This window comes from Bacillus rossius, chromosome 1 (assembly GCF_032445375.1).
Source record: "Bacillus rossius redtenbacheri isolate Brsri chromosome 1, Brsri_v3, whole genome shotgun sequence".
In the NCBI taxonomy this organism is placed as follows: Eukaryota; Metazoa; Arthropoda; class Insecta; order Phasmatodea; family Bacillidae; genus Bacillus; species Bacillus rossius.
This window is the reverse complement of record NC_086330.1, coordinates 101,955,814-101,972,401: the sequence shown is the minus strand read 5'-3', so window position 1 is coordinate 101,972,401 and position 16,588 is coordinate 101,955,814. Positions and strand designations below refer to the sequence as shown.

Sequence of the window (16,588 nt, the reverse complement as noted above, 5' to 3'; positions counted from 1 at the left end):
TTTGAGGAAGGGGATATCAGTATCTACTCACTGTAGTTGGCAAATAATACTTTCTATATCATTTTATTCCTGACATCGAATTCGATATTTTTATTTGAGAAAAATTGGTTTCGACACATCACTACAAAATGATCTGTTGATAGTTTATAAAATAATAACTATGATTAGTTCAAACGACAGGATGTTAATTAACATCAAACTAAGTTCAAATGTCGTTTAACTCTTATTTACCGTATTGCAAGAATATTCTTCATTATAAATAAAGTATGAGTGGAATATCATTGTGTGTATGTATGTGTGTATATATAACTGTCGTAATTTTACATAAATAACTTTCAAGCTGATACATAACATATAGTAATGTAAAATCTTGGTCTAATTCGTTGATGAGCAAAATCCTACCAAAGATGTAGAATTGTTTTTTTAATTGCTATAACTGGCATAATGTTACGAGTATCGCACCCGCTTGAACGTGTTTGTAAACCTGCCTGGCAGGAACAGGACGCAGTGCAGAGGAATGGGGATGGACGCACGGGCCCGGACAGCGCGCCGCGCCCGCCGGCCTGGTGAACATGGGCTCGACCCCCCGCGGGCCTCGTCCAGGTCAGTGCGCCATCCTGTGCACCGCGGAGTCACGAGCTGTCAGGAGACGGCATGCTGTCACGTAGTTTGTCACCTCAGCCCTGCCATATTGTAACGCCCAGAACATTGCGTAAATGGTTCTTGATCACATCAGTGGCGTAGCCAGAATTTGTGTATGGGGGGTGTTAAGAAGCATGACCCCCCCCCCCCCGTATTTAAGCGGGGGGTGGGGGGGTCCTCCCCGGGAAAATTTGGATTTTAAGGTGTAAAATAGTGCTATTTTAGCAGTTTTCGGAACTTAAATTTAAATATTGTAATGGTAAACATTTTATTAATTTTAATATGAAGTTTGTTTGAGTGATGAATAAGAAATTATTTAAATATTTGGTGCTAAAGGGAGGGGGTTTGAACCCTTAACCCCCCCCCCCTGGCTACGCCCCTGGATCAAATGCCTTATGATGTTGGTTAGTAAGTATGCTTTAGAATATCATTCGTTAAACACATTCATTTACATAAAAATACCGTCAATTAAAATTGTTTTTACCCACAGCGACAAAACTGCACTTCAGCCAATGTTTTGGGCGTCTGACCAGCTAGACGCAGACTATGAGCTGAACAACAAGCGGCTTCACACAGTCACCCTGAAAACAGTTAAAAAATTTCCCATTTACGAAGAACACTTGTTACAAATTATTCAGTGATATTCGTACATTTACGGCTTTCTTCTAAAATTTGCGGACACTATATTCACTTACTTTTAACATAAATACAAAAGAATATTCTTGGTATATTAACAAAATATTAAAACACTGATTAAGTCTACAGTTTAAAAAAAAATCTTAATTTGTCAATGTGTATGTTTAGTTTTTTTAAAACGGAACATGCAACACGGAAGTATAAATACGGCATAGTTTTTTCGATGGTTCAGTTATGTTAAATTACTAAGAAAAGAACTCTTCGTTTATTTCAGTTGAATTCTTAGTTTCAAAGTCCGTAAATTTACTGTAATTTCCAACAGTGTAGTAACGCATGTCTGGCCAATCCCTCATGAAAACTCTGTCATCAAAAAAATTGAATCGGTACGGGGGGAGGGTAATTAAAGCTAAATTATATAGCATTTGCGTTGTATTGAAAAAACCCTTTTTTTAATCCATAAGAAAGCATTGAGTGGATCCTGTGACCGCCATATTGGGAAGAGAAAATGTCCGGCCGTTGTCCAGGGAACTATCTGGCTTGGTTTATTTTCGCTAGCGCGTCCTCCATTTGGACTTTTCCAATATCTCTGGGTCGAGTTAGTTTTTTTTGAGGGCTGTTTATTTGTTTGGAACGTTGATTCACGGGCTGGCACCACACTTGGATGTTGGCCTGTAAACAGCTGACGGCATCCACTCGGCGATGCACCTTGTATTTTGAACCTGGTCCTACCGGCAAGGCGATATCTTCCCTGGCGACCTCCCTGGTCTACAGCCTGTCTCACGCTTGGATTGCAGTGCACAGTAGCTGGCGAACACTGTTGCCAGACTGATGCTACCCAGCTTGTTAACATTAAAAGTCTTAGTTTGTGTACCATCGTTAACCATAATATGTTTAATATATTTTTAATTATACTATTTCTTGATTTTTCTAAGACCATAAAATAGTGTCCACTAACAGTATTATTACAGTTGTAGTCATTCTGACAGAAAAAAAAATTAAATCATTTCACAGGAGCAACTTTTGTAGAAGTCAGTCACAATTAATGAAACGGTATTCCATAAGAGTATGTGCAATACCTAAGAAAGTCAAACTTCTTAAAATTTAATGATGTTAACAAAATGTTAATTAAAAAATGGCTGAACCCAAGATTTCGTCTTTCAACTACATCTCCTTAAAAAAAAAAAAAAAATGGAAATTATCATATGATGACTTCGATGAAATACACACACAGAAAATGTATTTCCATGATTCTCATTCCAAATTTTACCTCACTAAATATAATTTTTCCGATACATTAAACACATTTTCATTACATTACAAACTTGTGTGAAACCTTTGCATTCTTAGGCGTGCACCTGCAACAGAGCACACCGAAACAAGGCCAGCGCTAATAGCAGAAATCATGCATTGAAAAGAGAAAAAATGCAATGAACATTTAAATGCACACTGCAATCTAAGGCTGAGATGCGCTATAGCGGGGCGTTTGTCCCGCGGCCATCTCCCCTCCATCGGTGACCCCCCTTCCCGTGTTCCACCCTCCCCTCCGCCGCGACCCCCACCCGAAATCATCTCCCCGCCAGCAACAAGTGAAAACGCAGCCGGCTCCGGCTGGTTCAGTCGGCGCCTCGCTCTCGCGGGCTGTTGTTCGTGTGTGTACGTGAGTCACTTCGCTCGCATCGACGTCCGCGCTCGAAGACCGCGAGCCATCAAGCGCCTGTTCCATTTCGAGGTAAGCCTTGGTTCTTCTCGTCTTATGAGTAGAGACCGGAAATATTTCGCGTATTCATTTCACGATAGGTTGAAATTCGTACCAGTATGCATTACGTTTACTCTGGGTAAATGAGAATTCCTCGAGCAATAAAAGTAGCTAATCACGGACTACCAAGTTTATGCGTCTTGTCAAGTCAGCAGCCAAATAACATGAATACAAGGTACTGTGGAGTCTGCCCTAGAGGTCATGGAATCCACGAATGTGTGTGTAACGATTGGAGGTTGATTAACGTGTCTCTGAAGTCAACACAGATGAGATGGAGCGACGACGTGGTGCGTAGACGGTGGATACGCAGTGGCGTAGCCAGGATTTGTGTATGGGGGGTGTTAAGAAGCATTCCGCCCCCCCCCCCCCGGGAAAATTTGGATTTTAAGGTGTAAAATGGTGCTATTTTAGCAGTTTTCGGTACTTAAATTTAAATATTTTAATGGTAAATTTTTTTATTCATTTTAATATTAAATTTGTTTGAGTGATGAATAAGAAATTAATTAAATATTTGGTGCTAAGGGGGGGGGGGGGTTGAACCCCTAACCACCCCCCTGGTTACGCCCCTGGACACGGGAGTAGGCCCACCTGTGGTTGGCGGCGCGAAGATGAAACCAACTGGTCTGAACCTCTGGGAGCGCCTCTCATGGACAACTCTTGTCGCCGGAAGAGCCTGTGTTGCGTGCCAGCCAACTCTGATAACAGCTTCGAAGACCAGTGGCGCCCAAGTGTAGTGTTCAAGGCCCACGATAATAGTTGTCCTCCCCCCTTAGCCTGAAACCGCGTCTGAGCAAACGTAATGTTTTTATTTGACGCCCCTTTAAAGTTAATGCTTTAAAGGGAGGATGATATCATCTTCAGAAACTATACTTTTCAATTTTACACATGGTAAAATTATTAAATTGTAGGCTCTGCAGTTAAGAATTTTATGTTCTTAGAATTTTAAAAACAATTCCTCTGATTAACTTAAGGTCAGCCAACTTGTTCTGCCACCAAACTAACTGTTTCATCTACCACCAAAAACTCGGAACACAATGAACGTTCGTAATGACCATATACACGAAAGGCTGTGCTACAATAGGACGGTGAACTGCTGCTACTGTGCTGGTTCCAACGTGTTACGTGAGTGCCTGGCTGTTAAACATAGCTACTGTAATGAATAACTAAATGCAAGACAACCGACACTATATCGCACCTTTGTTTACGTCTTGTACTCTTCTTAATCGGTACTAATTATAAACCTGAAAAATACAAAAAAAATTGTTACGTTTCTGGCCTAATAAATGAAACGAAACCAAACATTAATGAAACCAAACATTTTTTATGTTTTAAAAGGCTACTTATATTTTTTGATGTGGTAATTTTTGTGTTTTTTTTTTATATCGTTTAGTAGGAAATACGTCTCTCATTGCGTTTGTGTACAAGTACGAAACTGATTGACGCGCGTCACAAAAAATGACAGATTAAGTGATCATTGCTGGTCTACTGGGACCGTCTGTTGTTTCTCTAGATAAAAGAGGGTCATATCAACCAAGAATATCGAGCTCCATTTTTGATTTCGCGCGAAAAGGACGCCAACTTGTATCTACAGTTTACATTAAGCTAAAGTAACAAATACAACCAAATTAAACTCTGAAGATAACTCATTCTTGGCGTCTTTTATTTTCCGAAGAGAATTACTTACACCGTCTGTAAACTCACGTGGTGATCGTTTATCTATGGTGGCCAAATGCAGAAAAAATGCAGCGTACACATAGGACTGTATATTTAGTGGATATTTTAAAACCCAGCTCGAAGGATAATTTAAAAGTTTTTAATAGGTGACATTTTTGTCGAGATATGCCTTAATCGGCTATTAAGTTTTCTGCAAGAACCAGAGAGTGAGCTATCTTGGCGCCGTGTGCAGAGGTGGGTATGGAATTTTGTTTTTCAGGGGAGAATTAAAAATAAATACGATTTTTGTATAAAAAATCTTACTTAAACACCAAGATGTTAGACATAAACATCATCAATTTTAAAATGAGTAATTTCCTGTGTAATTTGTTGTTCCAGGCTTTGTGACAGCTCATCCTGCATCACCAAAAATAGCATACCGCAAATAAGGCAAAATTTGATTCATTATTTGTAGGATATTTCCCCCTACCTCCCCCTCCACATTGCGTAAGCCACTGGCCACGTGAGTTCGAGAATCATTGATATTTGTATCTATACTACTTTAGTTGATAAGCAGGTGACATAATCAACACTCTGTATTGATTGTGGTTTGATGTTGCGCACAGTTGCTACCACAAGCCTTCCATGCGACTGTAAGCCAATGTCGTCTCATGCCTGAGTAACCTGGGTAACTCTACTCACGTAAAGTGCCCCTGTTATAAACTGGCCACGCCCTTCGACCACACCCTTAATTTATATGTAGGAACCGTAAGTAGTCGTACTAGTTTTAATTTTCTTTTGCCACTTCAATTTTAATGGAAAAGTAGAGATCAGACAAACATTGATACAGTTTCAAATTGACACTATTTCATAACAGTTATTGTCATTCATAAAAATAAGTTTAAAATTCTAAACGCCATCAACCTAACAGGATAAACTATTTGCGTGAAGCTTAGTCATTAACGTCAGGCATTCAATTAAATTATGTATTTTGATTGAAAGAAGCAGTTGTTGTGGCCATGAAACTGTTGAAACCAAGATGGTGTATTTCGGTTCTATTCAATTCTCACCACCCGTAATACCAGCCATTTTGAATAGTCGGAACATTTCACTCGCCGTTGTTTCCGTGTTTTGGCCTGAAGGGTGTCGCGTGCTCTAAGGGCGACAGTGCCTCGCGCGCCACACGCCTCGCAGCCTCTACGCGCCAGGCACGGAACTGGCGTGCGGTCTTCTCGTCGGCCACGCGCGAGGTCAAAGAGGCGTGTGAACTCAACTGCACAGTGTTACAGACTTTACGTTATTATTACTGGTTTTGTCATCCACTTACGTAATTACGGAGTATTTATTTATTACGGAAACAGGAAATTAATGAAATGTGTGTATCAGCATTTCGTACAAAAATATGGTTCATGTAACAGGAAGGTAAAGTTTTTTTTTTGTTTTTTGTAAAAGAATTCACATAAATATAAATCCTGAAACTTATTTCTGCATTTAAAATATTTAGTGGTTTGCAAACTTACATTTTAAATTTATTTTTACTTAAATATTAAACCTGAAACCTATTTTAGCATTTTAAACATTAAATAGTTTCCATAATAATTGTATTTCGTAATTATCCAAGAGTTATTTCTCACTGTATTGTGTAGAGTGTTATTTTGTAGAGCCTAGTATTTGGCGTAAACTTTATCGCATTTATTTCACACGTGTTATATTTTATGGATGAATGTGATTACTGATGGGGTGCCAGGCAGTTAGTAGTAGAGAGTTAAAAGAAACTAGGGCAGGAACCGCCCTTGCCCTACTTATATAACTAGGTACGGAACTATAGGCTTACCTACGCTGGGGCAAACGCCCCAGCACGAAACCTCCTTTTCCTCTTCCCGACACCTATAAACGTATCATGCTTACTTTTTTTTGCATCCGTTTACAATATGAATATGAAAATATAAAATTGATCAAAACCCGTATGATAATTGATCATGAGTAGAGACCGGAAAATTCGCGGGTTCAATGACCTCCAGGATAGTCTCCAATATCCTCTACACACTCGGGCAAATGCCAATTGTTCATTGGCTGCTGACTTGTGAGTCGTCTCGACTAGATGGCCTGTGATTCGACACTTCTATGAGTGAGGGTCTCTAATTGGCCCTCAGTCCTCCAGATTAACAGTGAACCAATGACAGAAGCAGCACTAAGGTATAATTATTTGAATTTTAGAATAACACGAAATGAACCCGCGAATTTTCCGGGTCTCTAATCATGAGTAGGTAAAATAAAAATATCAATAGATATTGTTTGGTTATTTTTTCTATTCGCCTTTTATTTCACACTTTTTATAATCTACAAAAAAAAAATTGTCAGTCTATCTTGCGCGCCCTTCTACTCGGCGTTCGGGATAGGCTGCCTACCCCATCCCCTCCTCATCCCCTCCTTCATCCCTTTTTCATCCCAACCCCTCCCATATCCTCATCCTTCTCCCCCCTCCCCCCATCCGTCACAAACCTCTCCCCCCACCCGTCCCAAACCTCTCCCCCACCCACCCCATATCACCCCACCCTTCCACAACCCTTCCTCCTCCCCTAGCCTTTTACTGGCGACAGGTCGACCTGAAGCTATGTCACCACTCTGGAGTCTAGTCCGACGCCACAGTTCGCGACCGCCCCACTTACACGATCATATTACACAGCCACAATGAGTGCTAACTGGCAGCACGACGGGAAACGGCATAAGCCGCCCCCAAAATGACCAGACCTGACCAAACCAATGCGGACTAAAAGTCCAAGTGCCCCACCCTTGCATAGTAGAACTTCTACCACGCCCCACTCTTCTTCCAGGACCATCCTTCTATTCCTGTAATCCACCTGCTTGTAATAATGCATGACCTTTGCATCCCGCATGTATGTGCCCAGGGTTTTCCCTCTGTCTATGGAGGTTTTACCTGGGCCCAACTTATCTAGTTTTAGTCTAGAATTAAGAGTGAGGGGAGTTAGTCATGGCGAAAACGTCTGCCATGGCTGGCCAATCCCCTTCTAGCACATGATGCACGTGACCTTTTCTGCATGGTTAAAAACCCGCATGTTTAGAGCGTATAGGGCTTGCCCTGAGACGCACTTAGAGTCTTCCCTACCTAGACCCCTCCCTTACACACTTAGTTTTAACTTAGGTTAGGAAAAAAAAAACTCCTCCCCTACCCCTTCACTTGATCACTCTACAATCCCTGTTTTGTCTATATCCCCAACTACTGAGTCGCCTTACTCCATCAGTGCTGGACACGCATTCTCAGTAATAGCAAAATTTTCACTTAACGGTCATACAATTTTGTATTCAAATTTAATGTGTGGTGGACAGAGTTATTTAAAGTCCACACTCAACGTGAATTAATGTAATTACACGCCGTGACTTTTTCTTTGTGTGCTATAAAATAAATAAATAAATCATTCTAACAGTTCCAATCACCGATCTCAAAATTTAATTTTAATTGCTTATGCGTTATTAGATGTCACCAACACAGGTCGTAATGTTAGCGTTTTACTTAATAACCAGCTCGTGGAACAGAAAGTAACACACACGTATTGCATAATTAATCCAGTGAGTACGTATTTAATTCCTCGCGGAAATGTTTTCGTGTTATTTTTATCAAGCTTTACGCGAGTAAATTGCTTTGCTGACAGTTTTCGCCACACAGCATCCTTAATTAAAATACAGCTATAAATACATTTATGAAATGAAATATTTTTGTTTCTTTTTCATTCATTAACAGAATGTGCTAATACTCAAAAACTATTTTAACTAATTACAATATTAAAGGCTAAAAAAGAAGACATCTATTCAATATTGTCCCACTTTATGCACTCTCGCTGAGACCATGTCACAGAAGACTTAAGGCTTGGGCTCACACTCTTAAAGATCACAACTTTTCTCACCAGATATTTGTTAAACGTTTCTTTATGTGCAACATCTTAGCTCTCGGTGCACGGCGTTTGGTAGGAGTCATTTCGCGAATGGAACGGAAGTCGCATGGAACGGAAATGTGTAACCACGGTGCTGCCATCTGTGGCGGATGGCGCGAACCAAAGTTCACAAAGCGTAAGTGAAACTTTTATTATTAGCTGTTTAAATGATTTTTAACAAGGTGGGCAGCATTTTAATAACATTTTGTGTCGAAAATCAAGTCCACCAAAGCTGGAGATTAGTATTTTTTCAAGTATGTTTCGCTTTTATCGGAACCGTTTCATTATATAGTTTAAAAATTCTGTCTGCAAATGGAATGATTTCAGAGTTGACTTAGCTTCTCCGTCAGCGAATTCTAGCGGCGGGTGTGGAAACTACTGATTCGCGTTCAGAAATGTAGGTAGATAAAAAACACTGTGTATATCACGCTCGTCATTATTTTCAAAACAATTCTATCTTAAAATTCGTGTCCGCAATTTTCGTATTATGAGTGTATTTGCAACATGAGAACATGTATTTGCTCGTTACCGAGGTTTGATTTTACACATCTCTAATGAGTACGTACTGAAATACTACTAGCTAACGTGTTTATTTATCTGCAAATTTTCACGGAAATGATCATAATTATAATCATCTGCATGATTTTTTTTACAGCTATTAGTAATTCTTTAGTTGATATCTGTTGAGAAAACTTGTGATCAACAACAAATGCAATAGAGCTTTCGGGATGAATTTACAAGGAAAGCCCTCACACAGAAGTAATGACAAGAAAAGGAAGTAACCGAAATGGCGTGATGTCAAGGGAGTTCGAGTGCTGCACGTACTAAATTGCCTCAGATGGGCGGAGTATTGTGTGAAACTTACTAGTAGTTTCCTGTAAACTGAACATAATTTACCGCTGTGATAATCATATACTTGTTATTGACTAAAGAGGCTTTATATTTTTCGTTTTAAAAACTTTATTTTCCTTTAACTGAAAATTATTCACAAAGTTAGATGATGTTGCCTATGAAAAAAATAACATCACTGTATTGGAAATAACTCGATTAATTTAAAGAACACCCTAGATTTTACTTAGTGGAAAAATATTTACGTGCCTTTAAATCCAAAAATGTTAAGTTTTTTATTCATTTTGGTTCTCCTTATCCACACTGCACAAAAATGTTAAAAATTGAACTTTGCCAGGTAATTATGCCAAAAAATTATGCACTCCATTTTTTTCATTTGATTGTAGTTGGGCCAAAACGTCTACAAGTGTAACTGTGGTAAACATAAAATTAATAAATGACCTGGAACGTGTCATTACCTCCTTATTCTTGTGTGATGTTTCCTATTCAGTGACGTGATTTGAGTGGTAGGCTGCACGTGTGTTTGGTATTATCACTCACTAATATTTAGAAGAGAAATTTCTTGGGGTTTAGGAAAACGGAAAGCTTGGCTAAAATAGTAATAGGGGGTCACTGGTGTTTTTAATTACGTGGTCATAAGGAATGGGTATCAGAGTAATTAACACGAAGAAAAGTGACTTGTGAAACATCCGGATTCGACCCCACCTTTTTTTAAATTGTTGATTAAAAAAAAAGTTTGGCTCGTTAGTAAGCGTTCATTGTCAAAGAGTCCACCATCGCCCTCTTTTTTATTGACTAATTTTTAACAAGATTATTTTTCATTTTGAAAATTTTATTGACTGTAACATTTATAAGATTATAAATTTATGCACATGCATTACCACATCACTCGACAACTTTGGTCGTGTCGGCAAATTATGGGACGTGCATATACATACTCCGGACAGCTCATTTTGCTTAATAACCTGGTGTTTCACTCTTCTGCTCCAATCCTTCCCCCCTCGCTCTTCTCGTGAGGACTTAATTATAACAGACCAGGGCTCGGAATTATTTCTCACATCTTTCGTACGGCAAGTCGATAATTATTTTTTTTTCTCGGGAGACCGGCAGAGCTTCGCAGCTCTGCCGTCTCGCCGGGCGCTGATACGGTGTTCAGGAAAAACAAAGCGATTCAAAAACTACAAGATATCGGAGTGGGGTCTGTTTACGGAAAGCATTTAAGCATTCGCTGAGGGACGAAAAGTAGTTTTGATTTCGGATTAAGTTTTTAAACTGTGTTTTTAGAGTCATTTTTAGACATTAAGAGACTTAAGAGACGTGCATTACCTTAATCTTCATTTATATGCCATATAATGTTACAATTACCGCTTAAATTTCACAGTAGTCTTATGCACGACGAAAAGTCTGCGCGCCAGTCCATAGAGGAGACACAGCGCTAGAAGCACCAGCGAGCGTCGCGCTCATCATTCCGTCTCACTAGCATATATACACCCCTGACGAGGCTGGTACCCTAAGGTCCGTTCTACAATGACACGGAAAGGAGACGAGTCTCTCGGAACATTTCACTATCGAGTCTGCTGCTTCCACAATGCTCGCAATCGTAACAAATGGCAACGAATGAGTTTTCATTTCAAGGTTACGAAATATTAATTTAATTATAAAATATATTATGCTTCGAGATCATAGCACGGGCACAATAATATAATAAAAATAAATCACAAAGTAATAATACAACACTAGATATTCTTGTAAATTACTTAAAACAATTTTTAACGTATTTAGAACATAAACAAACATGGCTACCACCGTAGCCAAATACTCGGCTTCTGTTGGTCGCTCGGAGCAACGTAAACGGAAGAGCTCAGCATTGCCGAGCTAATTTGTACGGGTCCGTCTCCGTCTGCGTGCTACTGTAGACACTCAGTTTCGTGTCTGTGTCCCGTTTCCAGGCCTAAGAGGGTGAAATACTAACGGAAATAAACTAATATGCATGTTTCCCCGGATAGAATTCTCTTTTAAGGTGTGTTTTATATATATATTAAATGATAAATATATTTTGAAATTTGTATGCATTTTTTGAGAAACAATATATAATTGCTATCAAATTAGTTTTGTAAGCCTGGTTAGTACAAACATCGTTACTCAAACTTCCAAAAATTATTTTCCCTTCAGATTTGTATAGATGGGTTTTACAGTTACTGCTTGACCATAGTGACCCGTATCCGTTAATTAATCACACGTTCTCAGGTTTCACACGGAGCTGTAAAATTATTAGAAATTGAGATTTTTACAGTTGCGTTTATTCACGCTCTAAAGTGTGTAAAATGAACATAACCCGACCTCGTGTTGTGGTAATGATACCGCGATTGTCTGAACACAGACTGTTCGACCGTGCAATGAACAGCAAGTGCAAGAGACTCTCGGGTGATTACATGGCGAGAGCGTGCAGGATAACTCCCTCAAGTTCCGTAGCGAGTGTAGTTGGCTGTTTGTTTGCGAAGCCCGGTCTTTTTCCTTTCCCCGAGAAATTATATATGTATGTAATTTCCTGCACACACATACACGCCCTCCTTTTGGCTGTTAGCAGACTGGCGGGAAATGAGTTCTCTGTGTTGTGTAATAAACATTCTCAGCTACAGGCAACTAATGAACTAACGGCCCTATGGTATAAACACTAGTTAACTGTTACCTGACATGCATTACGTTCTTTTATTTTAGGTAGATTTCGTAGAACGACTACGTATTGCACTCAATACCATTATGCGACTTCCGGAACATTTCTACCTAGTTTTTCAGTTCATGGTCCCTATACTCCAAAACCAACTCAAACTTTTGTTTATAAATTTATGTAACTATATCAGTTTTTAAGGTCACGATAACTGCCTTAATTTTTTCACAAATTACTTCCTGACTGATACATAAAAATTTTTAGTGAAGAATCGAATCAAGAGAGTAGAAATGGGAAAGATTTTTTGATAAACTTGAAAAATCATTATCAATCCCTTAGTGTGGAAATTATATTGCAACTGTTTAAAGTTATAAAAAACTTTTCTATGAAAGATTTTTACATAACGGGTTGAAATAACTATAAGTTGAAGGACAAGTCAATTCTTTACTCCCTCAGGAGGCGCAGTATAAAATCCTTTCTAACCTATTGTTAATATTCGGAAAATTATCTAAATTTTGGTCAGAAACAATTTTTGATTCGACCAACCCATACTGCAAGCGGGTTGGAAACCACTAAAATATTGGAGATTCGGTTGCTCTAAACTGCAATTATCATTAGCAGTTTTAAATAGGCACTTCACTTCTTTTATGAAACAATTGTTGATCGTAATTTTGTTTTCTTTTATGTATTATATTTTAACCCACCATCGAATTTAATACACTTTTAAATATTTTAAACCATACAAATCATACCAAGGTATTGTAATTATTTTTGTAAAACTGTTCCTGTTGAAGCAATTTTGAAATCAATGAAATTTTATTGTAAGAAATTTAGGGTCTAGCCTTTCCGTCATGTAGTATTAAACTTTTTTATTTTTTGAGCTGTTTTTTATTTAAAAAGTTTCTTATTAATAAAAATACTTTGAAGTTGACTCAATTTTCTTTAATCACGATTTTATTCCTCTGTAGGAACAAAATCGTTTTTTTTTTTTTTTAGTTGAAAATTTACCTGATAACATTCGAAGAAACTGATCTCGAAAAGATCTCACCACCTCTCTGATCGTCATAATCAGATGTAGACAGTATTTTTTTCTTATTTTTGAACTCCAAGTGTGCAAAATTTCGTTGAAAAATTATTTAGACAGTGATCTTTCTTAGTTTTTTCCTTCAAAAATTGGAATCATACAGTAATTTTATTCAAGTGCGCAAAATGTTAACAAGAAGTACTGACATTTTGCTTAATGTTGGAGGGGGGGGGGGGGGGGGAAATCTCATTATTTTCGTAGTTTTTTTTTCGAAATCAGTAGTAGAGAGTAAGTTTGGTCAAGTGAGCAAAACTTCATCAAGAGGTACCAGTGTCAAAACTGTAGTCATGCATGGGTTAAAAAAAATTATAATTGTATTTAGAATATAGTACATAAAAGCAAAGTAGAATACAGTGGTTAATTTTAACATCCAAAACTGAATAAGGATTTTTTTTGCTCGTAGAAGTTCAGATTTTTTAATTCATTTAACTAATATTATTTTTGAAAAACTTGCTAAAATTTAACATACTAATTTCTAAAAAGTTAAATGGCCCTTTATAGAGATCATACATACCTTTCAGGAATATTTGAACGCCAATATTTAAAATGTATGATCCACTTGTGATACAATATAATTTAACTACAGCAACACGCCTATTTGAAATAATACACTACAATTCATGATTTATGATTTGTTTTTTATGCTTTTAATAACTACACTACACACGAAAAATTTTCAATAGATATAAAACTAAGGGATGCTGCATAGTATTTGACATGTGGTACGACACTAACGGAAATTTAAATAAAAAATATTTAATTTTTATTCAATAGGTATTTCATGTGATCAAACAACGTGAACTATGCTTTCATGTAAATTAAGAGACATTAGTTAGCAAAGAGGAAGGGCACATTTATTCAGTTTTAACCACAGACCCAGCGGATCACAGAAAGACGAAACGAATGAACGACACTCATAACATTACATTTAGATTATTCATTACATTAAGTGAATGTAATACAATTCGGAAGACATTCTCGTATATCTACACACACGATTATTAAAACTTTAAAGCATGAAAATCCTATAGTATTATTACATGTTAACTAAAAAATCGTCAATATTCGCCAAGTTGATTGCATGCGGGAACGGCAAAACAGTAGGTATATATAGTATGTCCTGGTGCAGGGGGGTTGGGGGTCGGGAGCCGGGGAGCCACGGCCACCATCTTGGATTACGTCACTTCCGGCGGCCATCTTGGATTCGACCTTGACCTTTGACCCCGGCGGCCATCTTGGATTACATCACTTCCGGCGGCCATTTTGTTTTTATCTGCCATTTTGTTTACTAGAACATTCCGCCAATTTGAGTTTCGTCCGCCATTTTGAAAATCTTTATTTATTATACAATTTTAATGAAATCAATTTTAAAATTTATAAAAAAATTAAATAAAATTTAAAAATATATTACTTAATAAAATTTTAATTAAAAACCTGCGCATCGAACACCCCACTCCTCTACATTACGAGTACACCAACTAGCCCCCCCCCCCCTCCTCTGTTACAATGACATCGTCATCGAACACCCCACTAACCCCTGTTACATTTTTTCGTTACACCACATTCTTTAAAATAAATTTATTATCAAAATAAAAATATATATACCATCGTTGTCTGCTGGAGGCAGCCATCTTATTTAGTGGAGACCGCCATCTTGATTTCATCTGATGGATGTCGTCATCGGGTTTAGGTTTCTAAAGTATGTTAGTGTATATAAGGTCAAGTTTCAATTCTCTACCAACATTATTATGAACCTTATAGACCGAAATTTACAAAATCCACAGTCATTTTGTTGTTGTAACCATAATTTTTTTCTTAAAGTCTTATCATTTATAGGTTTTAACTAAAATATATGTTATCAATACTATCGTTGTGGATGCGTTAGTTAAAGTAATGATAATTAAAAAAAAAATTATCACTCCATCTTAGCGGACCAGAAATTTTTCAGAGTCCTAACTTACAAGTAATATTCTCTTCTCATGTTTGCGTACACATGTTTAAAAGCTGCATGGAAGCAGATATTTTTTAATGTTTGCGTATAATATCATTTCACTTTTCCGAAACCAATTTTAAATAAAATAATAGGAGAATTCATGTTTTATATTAAAATAGTAAAACAATATATGGGTAAAATTGTATTTATTAAAAATAAAAACTCATGAAGAGAAAAACGTACAAGAAAAACAGAACTATACAGCAAAGGGAAACCATGCAACAAATGGAAAATTTACAACAAAATAGATATAACAGCAAAAACAGAAAACTATACTGCTAAACTGTAACTATACACCAAAATGGAAAATATATACAAAAAAATAAAACGACAAAACAGAAAATAAATACAGCAGAAAAACTATACAACAGATTATTTTACAGGTCATTGCCAACATATCCGTGGGGGACCGTGCGGATACCATCTTCGCAGATCAGCCGTTTGTCGTCCTCCCACGTGATGGCCAGCTTATTGCTATATTCGCTGTATAGTATGTGCTGCCGGGAGCGAATGGCTCTTACACCCGCCCTCCTTGTGCGGTGTTCTTGCAGGGCAACCAGGTAGTCGCTGAATGTGATGCGGTTTTTGACCACGCACCGCTGGATGCCCTTGGCCTTTTTCTCGCTCTTACCACCACACCCGTAGGCGTAGAGTTTGGCTCGTAAGCTTACAAACTCCTCCATCACTTCTCCCCCACATTCATCTTTGAATTTGCCAACAACTTTCTTGTTGGTGGGGGAGAAGCAAGGGTGGCCGGAAGGGTAGCAGCTGGTGTCGAACTTCTCCATCAGTATAGGGTCGGCTTGGAGGTCATGGTAGAAGTCCTGTGTCTGGATCTCATACACGAAACTGTCTGTATCCATGTACGCCAGATGAATATTTTCAGAGTATTTAGGCTTCATGGTATTGTAGTGGAAGTCATACATTAGAATCTTTGATAGGTCAAGTACGGCCAGTCCGGCATAGATCGGCTTGTCAAATATTATCGTTTCATGGTTCAGGTGGACTAGAGACAAATTCGGCTCGTACATTGTGCGATCCTTGAAGGATGGGCGGCACACCAACTTCTTGAACCTCTTCTCAGAACACACCAACTCCATTTTGAGCCTTCGTCTCTTGTTCTCCATCAATTTTCCGAAGGTGGAGTTCACAGCCAACTTGAAGAACTCCTTCTCGAATTCGTTTGCTGCTGCTTTACGCTTGTTGGTGTTCAGTCGAATATAGGGCTCCAACCATGCCGACTGCTCAAACTGAAGAACTTTATGTATTCTTATGATTTTTAGTCCATGCGATACGGCTTGCTAGAGGTTTTTATAGTGGACGATGTAGTGCTCTTTATTTTCCAGCGTTGTCATCA

The 16,588-nt window shown here is 38.2% G+C and overlaps 1 protein-coding gene across 3 annotated transcripts in view; it reads left to right on the top strand.

Annotated features, from left to right (window-relative positions):
• Window positions 1-16,588, top strand: part of LOC134540863 (alpha-1,3-mannosyl-glycoprotein 4-beta-N-acetylglucosaminyltransferase B) — a 577,977-nt gene that overhangs the window by 116,913 nt on the left and 444,476 nt on the right. For 2 of the 3 annotated variants that reach the window (XM_063383897.1, XM_063383889.1), the window contains exon 1: window positions 2,895-3,007. Coding sequence is in view for 1 of the 3 variants with exons in the window: in XM_063383880.1 (XP_063239950.1) it covers window positions 496-603 (108 nt within the window). In the remaining 2 variants the exon portion in view is untranslated. Of the gene's footprint in view, window positions 1-495; window positions 604-2,894; window positions 3,008-16,588 lie in introns of those variants that run through there. The other variant, XM_063383880.1, reaches the window with a different exon arrangement.